Source organism: Lithobates pipiens, unplaced genomic scaffold (genome assembly GCF_037356315.1).
Source record: "Lithobates pipiens isolate NorthernLeopardFrog02 unplaced genomic scaffold, aLitPip1_a1.2 Scaffold_30, whole genome shotgun sequence".
Classification (NCBI taxonomy): Eukaryota; Metazoa; Chordata; class Amphibia; order Anura; family Ranidae; genus Lithobates; species Lithobates pipiens.
In genome coordinates, this window is record NW_027507791.1 from 55475353 (window position 1) to 55498621 (window position 23269).

Sequence of the window (23269 nt, forward strand, 5' to 3'; positions counted from 1 at the left end):
AGATGCCTCTATATGAGCTTCTGTTCTCGATGGATCAGGCACCTCCGCCTGAGCTACTTCTCTCTATAAGTCAGGTAACTCTGCTGGAGATTCTGCTCACTACAGGTCCGATGCATCTGAGTTTCTGATCTCTATATGTAGCACTGACCCCCGAAGGAGCTATTGGTTTTATTGGGCTTACCGTTACCTTCTTGACTGCTTCTCTGTCTAGGGTTTCCCGTGGTAAATGGCCCAAAGAAATGTGGAAACTGACACTGAATCTTCTTTTGGGTTATTTATTTGAAGTATAAACAGAGTCTCTCAGTTTAGCGTAGAGGGTTAAGATTAAGTTCAGGTACTTTGGACTGCAAAAAATGACAAGTCTCTTATAGAAGGAATCCAGAGAATAACCGTTTCACAGCTGGATTTTACAACCCCTGGATAGACCTCCTCTCACTAGGCCTTGCAGCCGATGGGGTGTTAAGTAAAGGCTCTGCCACAGACTTGAGTGTAGAATACTTGAGAAAAGTCTCTGCCACAGACTTGAGTATAACTGAGGGACAAATTTAAAGAGCTATCATACGGTACCAGTATCTCTCAGCAATACCGTATGAGTGTAGCTCCATGGAGTGTCCTTCAACTGAGCCTCCAGGCTCCTTGAGAGAAACTAACCTTGCGCATGGCCTTCTCCTGAAGAGCCCTCCCCTGGGTGCTTCTCCAGTTGCTGAGCCTCTCCCTTAGATGGGACGGCACGAACTACCTTTGAATCAATAGGACCCAATATCCATTCAGGCCTGTCCCTGCCTTTGCTTCGCCTCGGGCTAGCCAGCCCGAGACTTGGAAATGCATGGTTCCACACCTCAGGCCAGGAGGGCCATGGGGGCTGGTCAGGAGGACCAGAACCAAACAGACAGAAAAATCGCTCTGGACTGGAATGGACGGAACAACGTCAGTACCTTAAATACCACCTCCCAGAATGCGCAGCAGGAGACACTCCCACTGGGCTGGTTTAGAAAGAAACGTGGCATTCAATACACCCAGCTAGACTGCGTTCTCACACCTGCCGGTAGTGACAGCGACGCCCGCGGCCAAGGAGAACCCAGTGCAACCCAGCCAGACTGGTACTGAAACCATAAATTTTGTAAAATTAGACCCAAAACCCAACTGTGGTTTCAGAAGAATTAACTTTGAAAAACATATAGCGCATTGCTCATCAGGAGCCAGCACTACATATAGATCAGATGTCTTTGTCTGAGCTTCTTTTCTCCACTGGTCAGGTGCCTCTGTCTGAGTTACTTCTCTCAATAGCTCAGGTGCCTCTACTGGAGCTTCTGCCACAGGCTGGATGCCTCCATCTGAGCTTCTATTTACTGCAGGTTGAGCTCTGCTTTCTATAGCTCAACTGCTCCTATCTAGTTTCTAGTTCAGTTGGTTCTATCTACTGCTCTCTACAGGTTCAGTAGCTCCATCTGAGCTTCTGCTCTCTACCAGTTAGGTGCATTTGTCTGTGCCTCTGCTCTCTACACGTCAGGTATCTTTGTCTGATCTACTGCTCTCTGCATGTCAGACATCTTTGTCTTAGCTTCTCTTCTCTACCAGTAAGGTGCCTCTAAGCTCATTTTTTCTTAAATCAGGTGCCTCTTTCTGAGCTTCTTCTCTCTGCAAATCTGGGGCCTCTGGGTCCTTCTAGCTACGGGTCAGGTAGCTCTAACTTAATATCTTCTCGCTGTATGTCAGATGCCTCTGTCTGAGTTTCTACTCTCTACAGGTCCAGTACCTCTGTCTGAGATTCTTCTCTACAGATCAGATGCCTCTGTCTGGGCTTCTAGTTTCTACAGGTCAGGTGCCTCCATCTGAGATTCTTCTCTATGGATCAGGTGCCTCCATCTGAGATTCTTCCCTATGGATCAGGTGCCTCCATCTGAGATTCTTCTCTATGGATCAGGTGCCTCCATCTGAGATTCTTCTCTATGGATCAGGTGCCTCCATCTGAGATTCTTCTCTAAGGATCAGGTGCCTCCATCTGAGATTCTTCTCTATGGATCAGGTGCCTCCATCGGAGATTCTTCTCTATGGATCAGGTGCCTCCATCTGAGATTCTTCTCTATGGATCAGGTGCCTCCATCTGAGCTTCTACTTTCTACAGCTCAGGAGTCTGTATCTGAGTCGTATTCTCTAAAGTTCTAGTGCTTCTATCCAAGCTACTGCTCTCTACAGGTTAGGTGCCTTCATTTGAGCTTCTATTTTGACTGGTCAGGTACATCAGTCTAAGCTTCTGCTTGCTCTCTGTCAGATGTCCCTATATGAGCTCTACTCTCCACAAGTCAGGTGGTTAGATTCTATTTCAGGCTAGTTCTAGTTTCTACAGGTCGGTTGCCAATAGGGTGCCCACGTGTCCCGGATTGCCCGGGATTGTCTCGCAATTCGCATTTGTGTCCCGTGTCCCGGGCACCTTCATTCCGGGACAATACAGTGTCCCGGAATGAAATGAGGACACATAGCCACCCTAACAGAAGATTGTTAAACTGATTGCTAGGGCCACCCCGCCTGGTGTCTAGCAACCAGTGAAGTCACATTCGCAAAGTCTCTGAGCAAGGCCGAGGGGAGCAAGGCCTTTACCCAGTGCTTTCCTTAAAAGGTGAGCAAATGGAACCTGATTGGAGCAGGTCAGATGACAAGTCAGGGCACTGGGGCTGAGGACAGTACAGTAATAAATGAGGCTGACAAAGTGGGGGGCAATAAAAAAAATGAGGCTGACAAGTGGGAGGCAATAAAAAATTAGGCTGACAAGTGGGGGGGGGGCAATAAAAAAAATGAGGCTGACAAGTGGGGGGCAATAAAAAATTAAGCTGACAAAAAATATATATGTAAAGAATGTATACCACCTGTCTTAACTGGTGACCACTGTTTGCTAAAAATTGGCAAAAAAAAAGTATCAAAAATAATCTTTTTTTCGGCTGGCGTGAGGGCGTGTGCGCTGAGGGGGGGGGGGGAGGGGCGCTGTCGATGAATGGCAGTTTGGAAATGGGGTCATCCTAGTTGCCAATAACTTCTCTACAGACCAGGAGCATCTGTATAGGCTTTCACTATTTACAAGTCATGCATTTCTAAGATACTGCTGCTACGGGTCAGGTGCCTTTGTATGAGTTTCAGCTATATGCATGTCAGGTCCTTCTACCTATTTGAATATCAGATTTTTAAAAACTGGTTGCCTCTGTCTAATCTCCCTCTCTTTAAGGTCATATGCCCACACACATCTGAAATTGTAATGTCTACAGGCCAGCAGCTACTCTCTTAGCTTCTTCTTTCTACAGGACAGGTCTTATCTAAACTTCATATAAGGTTCTGTACAGGTGTGGTGGTTCTATCTAAATGTAAAATATTTCTACATCAGTTAACTTAGTATGTGCTTTTACTATCTACAACAGGGGTGTCAAACTCAATTTCATTGCAGGCCACATCAGCAGTATGGTTGTCCTCAAAGGGCCAGTTGTATTTGGTGTGTGCTACATACAGAGTGCAGGGTTCAGGAGTGTGTTACTGTATGTACAGAGTACAGTGGTGTGTTATGTACGGAGTGCAGCGTTTGGGGGTGTGTTAAGTACAGAGTGCAGGGTTCAGGAGTGTGTTATGTACAGAGTGGAACGTTTTGGGGGTGTAGTGTACAGAGTGCAGGGTTCAGTAGTGTGATACGTACAGAGTGCAGAGTTCAGGATAATGCTACATAGAGATGGCAGAGTTCAGGAGTGTGTTATGTACATAATGCAGAGTTCAAGGGTGTTTTATGTACAGAGTGCCGAGTTCAAGGGGTGCATTAAGTACAGAGTGCAGGGTTCACTATGTACAGAGTGCAGGGTTTAGTAGTGCATTATGTACAGAGTGCAGAATTCAGTATTATACTATGTAGAAATTGCAGAGTTCAGAAGTGTGTTATGTACAGAGTGCAGAAATCAGGGATGCGTTAAGTACAGAATGGAGGGTTCACTATGTACTGTAAACTTTGGGGATAATAGCTCCGTGGGACCAAGTGTATAAACCGTTCAAAGGTGAAACCAAAAGACTTTTATATATAATTAAATCAAAAATAAGGCTTTCTTCAGCACACAAATCAAAACGTAAATTAAAGTCCGCTTATCTTCAGCACAAAAACAAGAATTAAAGAAAACACCTACAGTTCTGTAGCAGGGTCTTCGCCCCAAAGTCCTTATAGAAATCCTTTGCAGCCTCCAAAACAGCAACACAGCTCATCAGACAGATGTAAATCTCCTACTCCTCCTCACCACCACCTCTTCATTACTCCCTCTCTTTTATGAGCTGTTTTCCTGGAGGCCTTTAACCCCCTGTGTGCAGAATCCCTGTGGTCAGGGAGGGAGGCTCTTTCCCATCCAAATATCACTGCAGAGCCCCCCAAATTCCGAGTCCCGGCTATCTCTCTCTTAATATAGAGAGGACCACAAGTCAGTCCTTTCCTGATGACTATACCCGGAATTTCTCACCCATTCTGGGTGACCCCCTGAAGTATACCGTGACTCCCTTAAAGGGACCACAATCCAAATACTGGTGCTACATAGCACCCGCCCAGGACCCAACCTTGACGTCCTGTACAGTTCAGAGTGCAGGGTTCACTACGTACAGAGTACAGGGTTTAGTAGTGCATTATGTACAGAGTGCAGAATTCAGTATTATACTATGTAGAAATTGCAGAGTTCAGAAGTGTGTTATGTACAGAGTGCAGAAATCAGGGATGCGTTAAGTACAGAATGCAGGGTTCCCTGTGTACAGAGTGCAGGGTTCAGAAGTGCATTATGTACAGAGTGCAAAGTTCAGGGGGAGGTAGTGAACAGAGTGCAGGGTTTAGAGGTGCAACATGCACAGTGTGATTCGACCCAGGGGCCTTGTGTTTGACATATGTGATCTTAAACTATTTCTCTGAGCCACTGTACAGATCAGATAATGCTTTCTATCTCGCATTACACTCTCTATTAGTCATTTGCCTCTATCTATCTAGGCTTTTAACCTCCGCAGGTCAGGAGCCCTTGAACTTTTACTAACTACAGGCCAGGGTCTTCTCCTCATCTTACCTCCTAATCTCTTCCAAGCTCTAAAGGTCAGGTGACAGCATGGGCGTCCGCAGAACTTTTTTCAGGGGAGGGCATCATTTTAGGGTCACCCATGCACCCCCCCCTTTTCGGCAATGTAATTATCACATTATCATGGTCAGAGACTGCAGACATAGTACCGTCCCTAGGATAAGTAATGGATAATGGCCAACAGACCCTCTTACCCGACCCAGCGAAACTACAGCAGTGATCCCTCTGGCTGGACAATTGCTCATTCTGGGTTCCCCAGGGATGAGTCTGGTCAGTAGTTTATCATGTCCAAACTCTGGTAGTGGCTCGGTCTTTCTCTCTCTGGTGGTGCTGGGCAGCGTGGCTCTCTCTGGTGGTGCTGGGTAGCGTGGCTCTCTCTCTGGTGGTGCTGGGCAGCATGGCTCTCTCTCTGGTGGAGCTGGGCAGCATGGTTCTCTCTCTGGTGGTGCTGGGCAGCGTAGCTCTTTCTCTGGTGGTGCTGGGCAGTGTGGCTCTCTCTCTGGCTTCCGCCCAGCACACTCCTCATTCTTTGTCCTGTAGCACTCTCTCCCTCAGCTTTTTTGCAGACTGCAGTCTCTCAATCTCTCACTTGATCGAGCTGTAGCCTCCTCCCTGTGAAAAATGGGGTCATCAATCTTTGGGACTACATGTCCCATGATGCTCTCCTCTCTTAGTCTCCTTTGATTGGCCCTCAGTTATGGCCAATTCCCTGACAGGAGAAAGGGGCGGGGGTGAGCGGGGGAAACCTCTAATAGCCCGCAGTTCGCCTTACTCCTGCCACAGTGCTGCCGAGTTCTCTGCTGGACTGAGCAGGGAAAAGAACCCAAAGTCACACTACACTGATGGAGGCACTTGACAGCACCTTAATGGTGATACCCCACTGGTGGGTGGTACCCAGGTGCAGGCTGCTCAAACCCCGATAGTGACGCAACTGTGCTGAATTTAAGATCCGATTCCAGCGGGGGGGCACTTGACCCCCCTTGCCCCTACCTGCGGACACCCATGGGTGACAGTAATGTCTCTACACAAGGTTGCGCTTCATACAGGGTCACATGACTTCTTAAGCGCCTCTTCATCCTAATTTTTTTATGGATTAAAAAAAGTGTGGGAGTGGTCCTGGTTTGCACCTGGTTTTAAAACAAAAAAACCTGTATACTGTAAACTAGTATAAAAATTTAAAAATGTTAACATTTTAAAAATGCAAATGTAAGTTTTAGAATTTTTTAAAATGTTGAATTTAAGTAAGGTTCTATGAAAATGTTGTTTAAAATTCGATTGCAACTTACTGTAATTATTTTTTGAAATGTAACAGAACCCGCCATGCTTCAAACATCCCTTTTGATTTTTCTTGTATTTTTTTTTTCCAGGGGCTGAGGGATCTGTCAAGGTTTGACCATCACATGAAAAATTACTTTCCTGAAAAGCATGTTCCTGCAGAATTCCTAGCATTGCCAAACGTATTTCATGGTTTTTCCTGCAAGTGGTCCAGCTTTCCAGTATTGTGGGATGCCCTTAGCTTCATCAATACTATTGTAGGTTGCTGTCCAGCCTTTGTAGTTCTGAAACATTAGTTCTGTAGGAATAGTAAGAAGCTGTAGAAAAATAGCACCTTCGTCTTTACGATTACTTTCCACCAAATAATAGTTAATATATCTTGTGCTGGTCACCATGGATGAAGCATTCAGAGATCGGACTGCTTTTATACGAGGAGCCAAAGACATAGCCAAGGAGGTTAAGAAACATGCAGCCAAGAAAGTTGGGAAAAGCGTGGATAAGGTGCAAGATGAATACACGAAACGTTCCTACACTCGATTCGAAGAAGATGATGATGATGACTACCCGCCACAGGATGGATACTACCGAGGAGATCCTCTTAACGATGATGAGGGAGGGTCTAGTGATGCTACTGAAGGCCACGATGAGGATGATGAAATCTACGAGGGAGAGTATCAAGGCATTCCTAGGGCTGATTCCATGAAAGGAGATCACCTCACTGATAACCAAGAACTTGTTACTGAGTTCAAAGACTTTGCTGATCTGGAAGGGCAAAGGAGGAAGGACGAGGAAGAGCTGGCTCAACAGTATGAGATGATCCTTCAAGAATGTGGACATGGACGATTTCAGTGGACCCTCTATTTTGTGCTAGGACTTGCCCTCATGGCAGATGGGGTAGAAATTTTTGTAGTTGGATTTGTTTTGCCCAGTGCAGAGAAGGACATGTGCCTGTCTGACTCCAACAAAGGCATGCTCGGTAAGTCTACTGTACCAATTCATATTGTTTCATTGTACTGCATTGCTGAAATTGTTCTGTAACTGAAACTAGGGCTTTTTTTCTCAGAGAATTGGTGCTGGTACTCCCTCCTTCTGAGTCACCCCTTGTCTCTGCCCCTACCCACCTCTGAGCACCATCCCTTGGTTCCATCCCCTACCCACCTCTGAGTACCATCCCTTGGTTCCATCCCCTATCCACCTCTGAGTACCATCCCTTGGTTCCATCCCCTACCCACCTCCGAGCACCATCCCTTGGTTCCATCCCCTACCCACCTCCGAGCACCATCCCTTGGTTCCACCCCCTACCCACCTCTGAGCACCATCCCTTGGTTCCATCCCCTACCCACCTCCGAGCACCATCCCTTGGTTCCACCCCCTACCCACCTCTGAGCACCATCCCTTGGTTCCATCCCCTACCCACCTCTGAGCACCATCCCTTGGTTCCATCCCCTACCCACCTCTGAGCACCACCCCTTGGTTCCATCCCCTACCCACTTCCGGCACCATCCCTTGGTTCCACCCCCTACCCACCTCTGAGCACCATCCCTTGGTTTCATCCCCTACCCACCTCCGAGCACCATCCCTTGATTCCACCCCATACCCACCTCTGAGCACCATCCCTTGGTTCCATCCCCTACCCACCTCCGAGCACCATCCCTTGGTTCCACCCTCTACCTACCTCCGAGCACCATCCCTTGGTTCCACCCCCTACCCACCTCTGAGCACCATCCCTTGGTTCCAACCCCTATCCATCTCTGAGCACCATCCCTTGGTTTCACCCCCTACCCACCTCTGAGCACCATCCCTTGGTTCCACCCTCTACCCACCTCTGAGCACCATCCCTTGGTTCCATCCCCTACCCACCTCCGAGCACCATCCCTTGGTTCCACCCCCTACCCACCTCCAAGCACCATCCCTTGGTTTCATCCCCTACCCACCTGCAAGAACCCTCTCTTAGTTCCACACCCCACCCATCTTCCAGTACCCCTCTTTAGAGAATACAGAAACAAGTAATTTGTATGGAAGTCACTTGTATGTAATTTGATAGTGATAACAAGACAAGCAGTAAAATAGATCCTATGCAGCCAACAACAATAGATCCCACCAGCAACAATAGATTCACCTATCAACAATAAACCCACCATCCCCAACAACAATAGACCACCCTCAAACTCGCTCACCCATGTCGTTATGGACCTTACTTTGTGCACTGGTCCAAATCATTTGGTGGAGGGGGGGATTATGGTGTAAGTTTTTTTTTTCAGGAGTTGGGCTTGGCCCCTTAGTTCCAGTGAAGGGAACTCTTAAGGTGTCAGCGTACCAAGACATTTTGGGAAATTTCATGCTCCCAACTTTGTGTGAACAGTTTGGGGATGGCCCCTTCCTGTTCCAACATGACTGCGCACCAGAGCACAAACAAGGTCCATAAAGACATGAATGAACGAGTTTGGGGTGGAGGAACTTGACTGGCCTGCACAGAGTCCTGACCTCAACCCTACCTTTGGGATGAATTAGAGCGGAGACTGCGAGCCAGGCCTTCTCGTCCAACATCAGTGCCTGACCTCACAAATTCTTTTGGGGCATTTTCACTTAGGGGTGTATTCACTTTTGTTGCCAGCATTTTTTTTAGACATTAATGGCTGTGTGTTGAGTTATTTTGAAGGGACAGCAAATGTACACTGTTATACAAGCTGTACACTCACTACTTTACATTGTAGACAAGTGTCATTTCTTCAGTGTTGTCACATGAAAAGATAAAATATTTACTAAAATGTGAGGGGTCTACTCACTTTTGTGAGATACTGTATATTGGAATTTAGTTTTTTCTTTATACTAGTAGTAGAGGTGATCAGTGACTTACAATGGGACTGTGATAGTGCAGCCGGCAATCTGAGACTAAATGGCACTGGAGTGGAATGACTAACTAACACTGACATCACCAGTGACACTAATACAGTGATCAGCGCTAATAATGTGCACTGTCACTGTACTAATTACACTGGCTGGGGAGGGGTTAACATTTAAAACAATCAAGGGGTTAAATGTGTGCCTAACAATGTTTACTGTGTGTACAATGTGCTGGTTTTTACTCCCTGCTGTGCTTTGGCAAAAAAAACTGGCACATCACTGCTGTCAGTAGAAGTGGCGGCTGGTGCTCCATTCCTGATGAGCCTCAAAGTCGTCCGCTACCCGCCCACAGGGGGCGGTAAGTCGATCCGTCATCACCCCCCTGCCCATCGCTCGATTGTCAGCCCACCAGCACCGCACTTACCCCATCTAGGTTGCGGCCAGTGCTTCCTCCTAGTCGGCTTCACCCTACGTCTCCTCCTCCTCTGCTTCACGGCGGCTTCCCCTGCATCTTCCCCTGCGTCTTCTCCTCCTCCTCCTCAGTGGCCAATATGATTGTTTCTCCTCTCGGACTCGGGGCCAGTTTCCTGATTGGCTGGGAGAGGAATCAGGACGATAATAGCGAATATTAATTTGCTATTATCACACAACTGGGTGGGGTTAGGGCGCATTGCTCTGCGCCCCGAGCCCACCCTTTTTTGTAGCCAATTAGAGTCACATGCTCTAATCACAAGCTTCTAAAAAAAAAAAATCCCTTTGGAATCCATGCGTCCAGCATCCTGCATGTAGATTCGGGGCTGGACGCATGGATTAGGGGGCCGGCACCCCTGCAGCCCTTATGGATGGGCCGCCACTGGTTAGTAGAGAGCCCTGTATTGTTTGCCTACACAGGGCTCCCTTCTGTCATTTGCTCAGCGGGTTCTGGTCATAAATCATTGGCCGGGACTCTCTGTTTGGCTTGTACTGTAGCGAATAACAGCAGGGTGGGGAGGGGCGGTGGGCGAGCCCCCTACCGGGAAATGCAAATCATATTTATACGTGATCCTGCGCAGCCGAGCCACACTGTAGCAGGAGGTGGTCGGTAAGTGGTTAAATCTGCTAAATACATTCCAGGTGCATTAAAAAAAATAAAAAAGTGTTCAAAGTCTTGCGTTTTACGGCTTGAAAAGCAGAAAAGCCTGTCCTCTCTGCGTGGAAGCAGTGGTCTCTCTGCAGAGGTCTGACACGCCTCCTGTTGGGTCATCTGACACACTTCCTGCTAGATCTGCAGTCAGCTCCCAGCTGATTGGAAAGCTCTAGTTTTGACTCAGCAGAGGGGCCAGACCGCTGCAGAGAGACCACTGCTTGCACACAGAGAGCAAAGGATTGTATAAGGGAGCTCCATGCAGCACATTACAATATAATATACAATTAATAATAATAAATAATTTATAATAAAAGTCATGTGTCATTTGTGTACTAATAGAAAAAGATAATTTCCTAATAAAGAACTGTTTTACTTGCAATGTAGTCCAGAACCTGATACCCTGCACAACGTTGTGTCTGACTCTGCTATGCATAGCTTACATATAACTAAATTCTGGGTAAGTTCACATGGAGTTTGCATGTTCTCCCTTTTTGTTCCCATAAAATAAAGCCAATTTATTTTTTATCTTTATTGCCCATAATGGGGCAGCTGTAAATGCAGCCAATCAGCTTCTAGCTTTTATTTTCAAAGCATAACTGAACAAGCTAAAGATAGAAGCTGATTGGTTACTATGCACAGATTCGCCAGATTCTGTCTGCTCTTATATATTCCCCCAACTTTTCTAGATGTAACTAAGCTGAATATAGGCAAGGGACACACCCCTTGACATAGCACACAGGTACAGAGCAGAGGCTGTCAATCACAAGCTGTGTGCTGGAGACCATTGCTGACCTCACCATCCACAGGACCAGAAGCAAAGCACTTTTTTTAAATATATAAAATAATGCCAATAATGCCGTTGCAGCACGGTAGTATGGCATTTACAGGGTTAACTGTAGCAATGAGGAGGCAGCATAATGCCCCCTCACCGCCTGTCAAATGCCTCTGAAGAGCAGACCAGTGCAGATCGCTCCTCAGAGGGTAACGCATGCATGCGCAAGCTCTAAAAGTGTATTATGTGTCCCCATGACCACTGACACCCAATGATTTAATGGCAAAATGTTGCCGAAATCAATTTTTCACCGACATTTAGAGCAATAGGAAGCACCCAACTATGCTCATAGATGGGAGCTCATTGTTTGCTCCTTCCTACATAACATAGATACAGTGCCTTGAAAAAGTATTCATACCCCTTGAAATTTTCCACATTTTGTCATATATTAAGATTGAGTGACTCAAAAAATAGGTGGACTTTGTGGGCACATAATGAGAGGAGACGTCCACCTACGTTTTCAGTCTCTCAATCCTTATATATATATATATTTTGGATGTCGGCATGGTGAGGGTACAACCAAAACATAAATGTATTTTATTGGGATTTTATGTGATAGACCAACACAAAGTGGCACATAATTGTAAACTGGAAGGAAAATGGAAGGAAAATGATAAATGGTTTTAAATTTTTTTTTACAAATAAATATGTGAAAAGTGTGTGGCGTGCATTTGTACTCAGCCCCCTTTACTCTGATACCCCTAACTAAAATCTAGTGGAACCAATTGCCTTCAGAAGTCACCTAATTAGTAGATAGAGTCCACCTCTGTGCAATGTAATCTCAGTATAAAGACAGCTGTTCTTTGAAGCCCTCAGAGGTTTGTTAGAGAACCTTAGTGAACAAACAGCATCACGAAGGCCAAGGAACACATCAGACAGGTCAGGGATAAAGTTGTGAAGAAGTTTAAAGCAGGGTTAGGTTATAAAAAAATATCCCAAGCTTTGAACATCTCACAGAGCTCTGTTCAATCCATCATCTGAAAATGGAAAAGAGTATGGCACAACTGTAAACCTACCAAGACATGGCCGTCCACCTAAGCTGACCGGCCGGGCAAGGAGAGCATTAATCAGAGATGTAGCCAAGAGGTCCATGGTCAGTCTGGAGGAACTGCGAAGATCCACAGCTCAGGTGGGAGAATCTGTGCACAGGACAACTATTAGTCGTGCTCTCCACAAATCTGCCCTTTATGAAAGAGTGTCAAGAAGAAAGACAATGTTGAAAGAAACCATAAGAAGCTCTGTTTTCAGTTTGTGAGAAGCCATGTGGGGGACACAGCAAACATGTGGAAGAAGGAGCTCTGGTCAGATCAGACCAAAATTGAACTTTTTGGCCTAAAAGCAAAATGCTATTTGTGGTGGAAAACTAACACTGCACATCACCCTGAACAAACCATCCCCACCGTGAAACATGGTGGTGGCAGTATCATGTTGTGGGGATGCTTTTTTTCAGCAAGGACAGGGAAGCTGGTCAGAGTTGATGGCAAGATGGATGGAGCCAAATACAGGGCAATCTTAAAAGAAAACCTGTTATGCCGCGTATACATGACCGGACTTTCCAGCAGACTAGGTCTGATGGTCTTCCCGATGGACTTTCGGTGGACCTCCGACGGGGCCACACATGAACGGACTAAGTCCATTCGAAAGTCCGTTCGTTTAGAACGTGATGATGTAAGACAGGACTAAAAAAAGGAAGTTCAATAGCCAGTAGCCAATCCTTCCCTTGCTTTGTATTTGGTTCGTCGGACCAGCACACAGACAAACAATTTTCCCGATAGGATTTGAGTCCGTCGGACAGATTTGAAACATGTTCTATTTCTAGGTCTGTCTGATTTTTTTTTCATGAAAAACGATCGGATTAGCCCACACACGATCGCATTGTCCGACGGACTGTTTCTGTCGGACCTAGTCTGCCGGATAATCCGACCGTGTGTACATGGCATTAGACTCTGCAAAAGACTTGAGACTGGGGCGGAGGTTCACCTTCCAGCAGGACAACGACCCTAAACATACAGCCAGAGCTACAATGAAATGGTTTAGATCAAAGCATATTCATGTGTTAGAATGGCCCAGTCACAGTCCAGACCTAAATCCAATTGAGAATCTGTAGCGATACTTGAAAATTGCTGCTCTCAGACGTTCTCCATCCAATTTGACAGAGCTTGAGATATTTTGCAAAGAAGAATGGGCAAAAATGTCCCTCTCTAGATGTGAAAAGCTGGTAGAGACATCCCCAAAAAAGACTTGCAGCTGTAATTGCGGTGAAAGGCGGTTCTACAAAGTATTGACTCCGGGGGGCGTTATACAAATGTACCCCACACTTTTCACTTATTTATTTGTAAAACATTTTAAAAAACATTTATCATTTTCCTTCCACTTCACAATGATGTGCCACTTTGTGTTGGTCCATCACATAAAATCCCAATAAAATACATTTATGTTTTTGGTTGTAACATGACAAAATGTGGAAATTGTCAAGGGGTATGAATACTTTTTCAAGGCACTGTAGGTGTGGCTTTCGGAAACCATGTTCCTAAGCTGTTGCCAGTGTGGACACAATGAACACTTGGGAGGGTCGGTTGGTGATACGAGGTTGTCCCCGTACACTCTTCTTCTTGGATGGAGTGACATATAATCTCTCCTCCACTGGAGCTAGTTAAAAATCCATACGGTTTAGTGCTACGGTAATGAGGCAGGCTGGGTCTCCGAGTCACAGCATCCATCCTCATTTCCTGTAACGAGGCTGAAATCCCAGAGGGTCACTTCTTTTTTGTCTCTTTCAAACGACCTTCCTATTCTTCTTGGAAGATCTACACATCCCCGCTCCGGGAGAGAGAGAAAAAAAAATTCATTGATCAGGCCGACGAGTCAGAAATCTCTGTTACAGACATCTGCCTTCATCGATTCTTCGGCTTTTAAAGTCCAGCAGGGAAATCCAGATTTCGTTCACCGAAGCAGAAACCTTGATCCCGGCTTTTGTAACTTCTGCTGTTCTCCACCCACATCTTACAGCTAGTCCCGGGGATTGTGCTCTTGTTATAAAGTTAATCATTTAAAGCTGAGCTTCCAGCAAATCACGGGCATATACACCAATCAGCCATAGCATTATGACCACCCACCATGGACTCCACTAGACCTCTGAAGGTATGTTGTGGCATCTGGCACCAAGGCTTCAGTAGCAGATCCTTTAAGTTGTAAGGTGGGGCCTCCATGGATCGGAGTTGTTTTTACATCACATCCCACATATGCTGGGCAGCACAGTGGTGTTGGGCGGCACAGTGGTGTTAGGGCGGCACAGTGGTGTTGGGCGGCACAGTGGTGTTGGGCAGCACAGTGGTGTTGGGGTGGCACAGTGGTGTTGGGGCGGCACAGTGGTGTGGGGCGGCACAGAGGTGTTGGGCGGCACAGTGGTGTAGTGGTTAGCACTCTCACCTAGCAGTAAGAAGGGTCACTGGTTCAAATCCCAACCACGACACTACCTGCCTGGAGTCTGCATGCTCTCCCTGTGCCTGCGTGGGTTTCCTCCTGGTGCTCTGGTTTCCTCCCACACTCCAAAGACATGCAGGTAGGTTAATTGGCTTTTGTCCAAAATTGGCCCTAGTATATGAATGGGGACCTTGGATTGTGGGCTCCTTGAGGGTAGGGACCGATGTGAGTGTGCAATGTACAGGGATAGGGACAATTGTAGACACTCACTCAGGTTGAACTGGATGGACTGGTGTCTTTATTCAACCTTACTAGCTATGAAACTATATGCTCTATTAGCCCCCGTACACACGGTCGGAAATTCCGACGGAAAATGTCCAATCGGGCCGTGTTGTTGGATAATCCAACCGTGTGTGGGCTTCATTGGACTTTTTCCGTCGGAATGTCTGACCAACAAAGTTTGAGAGCTGGATATGAAAATTTTCCGACAACATGATCCGATCGGACTTTGTCCGATCGTTTGTAGAGAATTCTGAACAGACAAAGTGGCACGCATGCTCAGATCAAATTACGAGACCAAAGCTATTGGCTACTAGCCTGAACGTAGTCCTGTCATAACAAACGAACGTCATTACGTTCCGAACGATGAGATTTTCCGACAACTTTGTCCGACCGTGTGTATGCATCACCAGTTTCTGACAAAATCCGTCGGGAAAAAATCAGACGGATTTTGTTGTCGGAATGTCCGACCGTGTGTACAAGGGCTTACAGGGATCTTCAAACTTTCTAAATAAAGACCAGTTTACGGTCCTTTAGGCTTTAGGGGGGCTGGACTAGAGCCAATGGGAATAGAAAATGCCCTGGCACCCAGTGAGAGTAAACAATGCCCCCTCTTTGGTGTCAGTGGGAGGACTAGTGCCTCAACGTTGATGTCAGTGGAAGGCTTATTGCCCCATTGTTGATGTCAGTTGGAGGAATAGTGGCCTATCCTTGGAGTCAATTGAAAGAATTCGGCCCCATCGTTGGCGTCAGTGGGAGGAATTGTGCCCTTTCATTGGTGTCAGTAGGAGGAATATTGCTTCATTGTTGGTATCAATAGAAGGAATCTTGCCCCATCGTTGGTGTCAATTTAAGGAATTGTGCCCCATCGGTGTCAATGGAAGGAATATTGCCCCATCAATCATGTCAGTGGGAGGAATTGTGCACTTTTGATGGTGTCTATGTTTGTGTCAGTGGGAGGAATAATGGTCCATCGTTGGTATCATTAGAAGGAATTATTCCGGATCATTGGTGTCAATAAAAAGAATAGTGCCCCATCATTGATGTCAATGGCAGGAATAGTGCCCCTTGGTGTCAATGGAAGGAATTGTGTCAATGGAAGGAATTGTGCCCCAGCAGTGGTGTCAATGGAAGGAATTGTGTCCCATCAGTGGTGTCAATGGAAGAAATTGTACCCCATCAGTGGTGTCAATGGAAGGAATTGTGCCCCATCAGTGGTGTCAGTGGAAGGAGTTGTGTCCCATCTGTGTTGTCAGTGGGAGGATTTGTACCCTTTTGATGGTGTCCATAGAAGAAATAGTGCCCCCTTGTGGGTGTCATTGGATTAAAAATAATGCCCCAGATAAAGACAAGCAAAGGGCCACATATGGCCCTCGGAACACAGTTTGGAGACTGCTGCTCTATTAAATCAAGATCTGGAGAAGACCAAGTCAACACCTTGAACTATTTGTTGTGGTCCTCAAACCATTCTTGAATTCAGACCAGGCCTTCTTCCTTTGCTCTGTTCCAGTTCTGATGCTAACTTGCCCATTGTAGGCACTTTTGGCTGTGGACTCAGGTCGGCATGGGCACCCTGACCAGTCTGATGGAAGGCTGTCCACAAGGTGTGTCTATGGGAATGTTTGACCATTCTCCCAGAAGTGCATTTGTGAGGTCTGTTATAGCTGCAAAGGTTGGGCCAACTCAATATTGAACCCTATGGACTAAGACTGGGATGTCATTAAAGTTCATGTGCGTGTAAAGGCAGGTATCCCAATACTTTTATATTGTTGGTAGACTCTTTACTCAAAAAGAGTCAAATAGGCATTTAAATTTTAATGGACGGTATTTAAAGGGAATAATCATCCTCAGGATCACCACCACGCACTACCACTAGATGAAGCTGACAATCATGGTAAATAAGTATTTCCTATGATCATCAGTGCCATCTAGAGGCTATATTGTAGTACTTTTGTGGCTCCCGCTATAAATAAAATTCAACCTGGAGACAAAATAACCCAATAATAAGGGTGGGCCAACTCAATATTGAACCCTATGGACTAAGACTGGGATGCCATTAACTGCTTCATCCCTGGAAGATTTTACCCCCTTCCTGACCAGAGAACTTTTTGCGATGTGGCACTGCGTCGCTTTAACTGACAATTGCGTGGCTGTGCGACTTTACACCAAAAAAAAAATTGACGTCCTTTTTTCCCCACAAATAGAGTTTTCTATTGGTAGTATTTGATCACCTCTGCGTTTTTAACTTTTTGTGCTGTAAACAAAAGAAGAGCGAAAATTTTGAAAAAAAAAAACATCATTTTTTACTTTTTGCTATAACAACCCCCAAAAATATATAAAAAAAATATTTTTTTCCTCAGTTTAGGCTGATATGTACTATTCTACATATGTTTGGTAAAAAAAAATTGCAATAGGTGTATATTCATTGGTTTGTGCAAAAGTTATGGCTACAAAATAGGGGATAGTATTATGGCATTTTTATTATTTTTTTTGTTATTAGTAATGGCGGTGATCTGCGATTTTTATCTTGACTGTGACATTATGGCGGACACATCGGACACTTTCGACACTATTTTGGGACCATTGTCATTTATACAGCGATCAGTGCTATAAAAATGCACTGATTACTGTGTAAATTACACTGGCAGGGGAGGGGTTAAATACTAGGGGGCGATGAAGAGGTTAAATGTGTCTTAGGGAGTGATTTTAACTGCAGTGGGGGTGGGCTACCACTCATGTGACAGAGATCACTGCTCCCAATCAGGGCTGGCCCAAGGATTTCTAACACCCTAGGCGAAACCTCATTTTGCCGCCCCCCCCCCGGCTCCACCCGTTTTTCCCTGCCCATGTAAACCCAACCTTTTTAACGAAGCGCCCATCAAATGCAGCCTCACCAGCGCCCATCAAATGCATCCTCACCAGCGCCCATCAAATGCATCCTCACCAGCGCCCATCAAATGCAGCCTCACCAGCGCCCATCAATCCAGCCTCACCAGCGCCCATCAACTGCAGCCTCACCAGCGCCCATCAACTGCAGCCTTACCAGCACCCATCAAATGCAGCCTCACCATCGCCCATCAATCCAGCCTCACCAGCACCCATAAAATGCAAACTCACCAGTGCCCATCAATCCAGCCTCACCGTCACCCATCAAATGCAGCCTCATCAGCACCCATCAAATCCAGCCTCACCAGCGCCCATCAAATGCAACCTCGCCAGTGGCCATCAAATGCATCCTACTAGTGCCCATCAATGAATGTTTGCTTGCTTCCATTCATTCGGGATTCGGGACAAAGACAGAGGCCTCCGCCGCTGCTGCACCTCTGACACTATGTGCGAATGGAGCTGCGGCTGCCTGCTGATGCTGAGACTTTGTTGCTTTCTGCAGAGAGAAGAGAGTAGGAAGACCAGTGGCTGGGCACCCTAGGTAGCAGTGGGCCCTAGGCGGCTGCCTAGTTTGCCTAGTGGTAGCATCGGCCCTGCTCCCGATGACTGGGAGCAGTAGATCCCTGTCATGTCACTAGGCAGAAGGGGGAAATTTACATAGGCATTCCCCGTTCTGCGGCTCCGTGACACGTTTGCGGGACACCGGCAGACATCGAGTGTGCAGGTCCCGCGGGCACGTGCGCCCTGGCGGCACTCACGTGCCTGCTAGCCCCACCAGTTAAAGGGGACGTACAGGTAACCCCATTTGCCCGATGCCATTGTGCCGATGTATATCGGTGTGCAGCAGTCGGCAAGTGGTTAAAGTTCATGTGTGTGTAAAGGCAGGCGTCCCAATACTTTCGGTAATATAGTGTATGAAAAAGTGAAGTTCCCCTTTGAGGAAACCCCAAGTATTCTACTCCCGATAAAATGCACACTCATCAGCAGAACAGGTGAGCGTGAACACAAGGGGCCTCCCCCCACTCAGCTCTATTTGTTCTTCTAAATTATAAATGAGCTTTTATAAATAGACTAACATTACGAATGAGCCTCTCCTGGCAGTTTCAGTTCATTCCCGGAGCCTCTTCCCAGCTGGCAACGTACAAATAAAAAGGGGGGGGAAAAAAAGAGACATTTTAGCTTGGAGTGAATCCAACAGCTTGGAATGATTGTGCAGGCTGCAGGCAGGAAGCAATCCGTCCGCACGCCCACACATAAATCCAAGTGACTAACGACTGAGAGGAGCCATTGCAAATCGTTCCGACGTGCAGCAGGGCAAGCGTGCTGATTTAAGTGACCGCTGCCATAAAACTAGGTCACTCTCTATAGGATGCTTCAGCACTATGCCGCCCGCTTGCAAAGCGCAAATTCCCATCCAGTCCCTCGCTGATCACATGATCCAACAAAATTTTCCCCTCTAGATAACTGCCCTTTAATGCCAGCCATACACGTATAGATACCATCCTTCAGACCTATCTATATTATATTAAATACAATGTAAGGGGTGGTGACCTACATACAGTATATCTAAATCGCTTTCTCCCTTTATACATCGATACCAGTGGCGGCTGGTGTTCAAAATCTGTGGGGGGGGGGGGGGGGCGCAAACAAACTGAAAAATTCTGAAACAAAAACATCAATTGCAGCCTATATGTGCCCATCATATGCAGTCACTGTGCCCAGTAAAATGCAGCCACTGTGCCATCAATTGCAGCCTCTGTGCCCATCATATCCAGCCTGTGCCCATCATACAACCTCTGTGCCCAACTGCCCATCATATGCAGCCTGTGCCCATCATATGCAGCCTCTGTGCCCATCTTTTGCAGTCTGTGCCCCATCATATGCAGCTTCTCCCTGTCATATGCAGCCAGTGGCCATCTTATGCAGCCTGTGCCCAACATATGCAGCCTCTGTGCCCATCATATGCAGCCTATACCCATCATATACAGCTTCTGTGCCCATCTTATGCAGCCTGAGCCCAACATATGCAGCCTCTGTGCCTATTATATGCAGCTTCTGCCCATCATATGCAGCCTGTGCCCATCTTATGCAGACTCTGTGCCCATCATATGCAGCCTGTGCCCATCATACGCAGCTTCTGTTCCCATCATATGCAGCCTCTGTGCCCATCATATGCAGCCTCTGTGCTCATCATATGCAGCCTGTGCCTTTCATATACAGCCTCTGTGCCCATTATATGCAGCCTGTGCCCATCATACAGCCTCTGTGCCCATCATATGCAGCCTGTGCCCATAATTTGCACCTTCTGTGCCCGTCATATGCAGCCTGTGTCCGTCATATGCAGCTTCTGCCCATAATATGCAGCCTGTGCCCATCATATGCAGCCTCTGTGCCCATCATATGCAGCCTTTGTGCCCATCTTATGCAGCTTCTGTGCCCATCTTATACAGCTTCTGTGTCCATCATATGCAGCCTGTGCCCATCATATGCAGCCTCTGTGCCCATCATATGCAGCCTCTGTGCCAATCTTATGCAGCTTCTGTGCCCATCTTATGCAGCTTCTGTGTCCATTATATGCAGCATGTGCCCGCCATATGCAGCATGTGCCCATCATATGCTGCTTCTGCCCATCATATGCAGCCTGTGCCCATCATATGCAGCCTCTCTGCCCATCATATGCAGCCTCTGTGCCCATCATATGCAACCGGTGCCTATCATATACAGCCTCTGTGCCCATTATATGCAGCCTTTGCCCATCATACAGCCTCTGTGCCCATCATATGCAGCCTGTGCCCATAATTTGCACCTTCTGTGCCCATCATATGCAGCATGTGCCTGTCATATGCAGCCTGTATCCATCATATGCAGCTTCTGCCCATAATATGCAGCCTGTGCCCATCATACGCAGCTTCTGTTCCCATCATTTGCAGCCTCTGTGCCCATCATATGCAGCCTCTGTGCTCATCATATGCAGCCTGGGCCTTTCATATACAGCCTCTGTGCCCATTATATGCAGCCTGTGCCCATCATACAGCCTCTGTGCCCATCATATGCAGCCTGTGCCCATAATTTGCACCTTCTGTGCCCATCATATGCAGCATGTGCCCATCATATGCAGCCTGTGTCCGTCATATGCAGCTTCTGCCCATAATATGCAGCCTGTGCCCATTATATGCAGCCTCTGTGCCCATCATATGCAGCCTTTGTGCCCATCTTATGCAGCTTCTGTGCCCATCTTATACAGCTTCTGTCTCCATCGTATGCAGCCTGTGCCCATCATATGCAGCCTCTGTGCCCATCATATGCAGCCTCTGTGCCAATCTTATGAAGCTTCTGTGCCCATTATATGCAGCATGTGCCCGCCATATGCAGCATGTGCCCATCATATGCTGCTTCTGCCCATCATATGCAGCCTGTGCCCATCATATGCAGCCTCTGTGCCCATCATATGCAGCCTGTGCCTATCATATACAGCCTCTGTGCCCATTATATGCCAGCCTGTGCCCATCATACAGCCTCTGTGCCCATCATATGCAGCCTGTGCCCATAATTTGCACCTTCTGTGCCCATCATATGCAGCATGTGCCTGTCATATGCAGCCTGTATCCATCATATGCAGCTTCTGCCCATAATATGCAGCCTGTGCCCATCATATGCAGCCTCTGTGCCCATCATATGCAGCCTTTGTGCCCATCTTATGCAGCTTCTGTGCCCAGAATTTCTTAGGAATTTTTTACTCTCCTATGTCCCTTTTGTGTTTTATCTTAGCAGTCGTGATTGTATCCTTACATTTCTTGTTGCATTCTTTGTAATGTTGGAAAGCTAATGATGATCCCTCAGCCTTGTATTTTTTTAAGGCCTTCTCCTTTGCTTTTTTTTATGCATTTTTACGAGTTAAGCCACCCAGGAATTTTATTAGCTCTTTTAAATATATTTCCTGTTGGGATTCACTGGCTAATGTCCTTATTTAATATGCTCTTAATGCATACCCATTTTTCCTCCATGTTCTTTGTTCCTAAGATTTTATCCCAATTATTATCTTCTAGCAAGGATTGTAGTTTAGGGAAGTTGGCTCTTTTGAAATTCAGTGTCTTTGTATTCCCGTTTCCTATTTGTGTGATTTATACTAAAACCAATTGACCTGTGATCGCTGTTTCCTAAATTCTCCGCATTTCTACATCCGTGATCAGGTCTGTATTGTTGGTAATCAGTAGATCCGGTGAAGCTTTGTTTATAGTTGGTGTATTTACCATCTGACCCATGAAATTGTTCTGCAAGACATTTAGGAACTGGTGAGCCTTCCAGCCCAGTCTATTTCTGGATAATTAAAATCCCCCCTTATGATGACACTTCCCATCCTTGCCACTAATCCAAATTGTGATAGGAGGTCCGCTTCCGCCTCCTCCCTCAGGTTAGGGGGCCTATAGCATATTATTTTCCTCCCTTTGTAGCTCTACCCATAAGGATTCCACCTCCTGCCTAGCTCCCTTAGTGATGCCATCTTTCAAATTCACATGTACATAATTTTTGATATACAGGCATACTCCTCCCCCCTTTTTTACCCTCTCTATCCCTGAGATATAGGGAATACCCTAGAATGGTTGCCAGACAATCGTGAGAGCTGTTGAACCAAGTCTCTGTAATTCCTACAAAATTTAAATCCTCCTCATACAACAGTAGTTCTAGTTCACCCATCTTGTCCGCTGGACTCCTGGCATTGGTGAACATGCCACGTAGTTTAGACTGGTCGCATACTATCTCCTTATTGGGTGCTGTGGGGTTGCAAATAGGACTTGTTACTATACTTACATTGGGTTTATGTGCTTTAGTCAACCTACCACTAATGCCCCCAATACTACCCTCTGGAATCTGTTCCGCACTGACTATCTCTACCTCTGGGCCTTCCCCCCATCACCTAGATTAAAAGCCCCTCTAACCTTTTGGCCATCTTCACTCCCATTTAATCGGCACCCTCCTCATTTAGGAGCAGCCCGTCCCTTCTATAGAACTTATAACTGACTGAATGACTGAGGCCTGATTCACACCTATGGCATTTTCAGTGCTTTTTGCATTTTGCAGATTTGCACTACAGAGCGTGTTCCATAGGAAATCATGGTAAATGGACTTTGGTGAAAATCTGCAAAATGCAAAAAGCGCTAAAAATGCATAGGTATGAATCAGGCTAAGAAGTCGGCCCAGTCCTCCAGGAACCCAAACCCCTCCTTTCTACACCAGCGCTTCAGCCACTTGTTTACTTCCCTAATCTCTCTCTGCCTTTCTGGTGTGGCTCGATGTACCACTAGTATTCCTGAGAATACTACCTTGGAGGTCGTTTTCCTCAATTTAGCTCCTAAGTCCCTAAAATCGTTTTTTTAGGACACTCCATCTGCCTCTGACTTTGTCATTGGTGCCAACGTGCACCATGACAGCCGGGTCTTCCCCAGCCCCTCCCAGTAATCTGTCCACCAGATCCGTGATGTGCCTGCGTATTATTAATGCCTTCTTTAATTACACTGCTGAAGATGGCTCTAAGCT

The 23269-nt window shown here is 46.5% G+C and overlaps 1 protein-coding gene across 1 annotated transcript in view; it reads left to right on the forward strand.

Moving 5' to 3' along the window:
• SV2A (synaptic vesicle glycoprotein 2A) overlaps positions 1-23269 on the forward strand; it is a 237608-nt gene that overhangs the window by 95635 nt on the left and 118704 nt on the right. Inside the window, exon 2 of the mRNA XM_077464254.1 lies at positions 6437-7320. Within this exon, the coding sequence (XP_077320380.1) occupies positions 6738-7320 (583 nt within the window). The 5' untranslated portion in view covers positions 6437-6737. The remainder of the gene's footprint in view (positions 1-6436; positions 7321-23269) is intronic.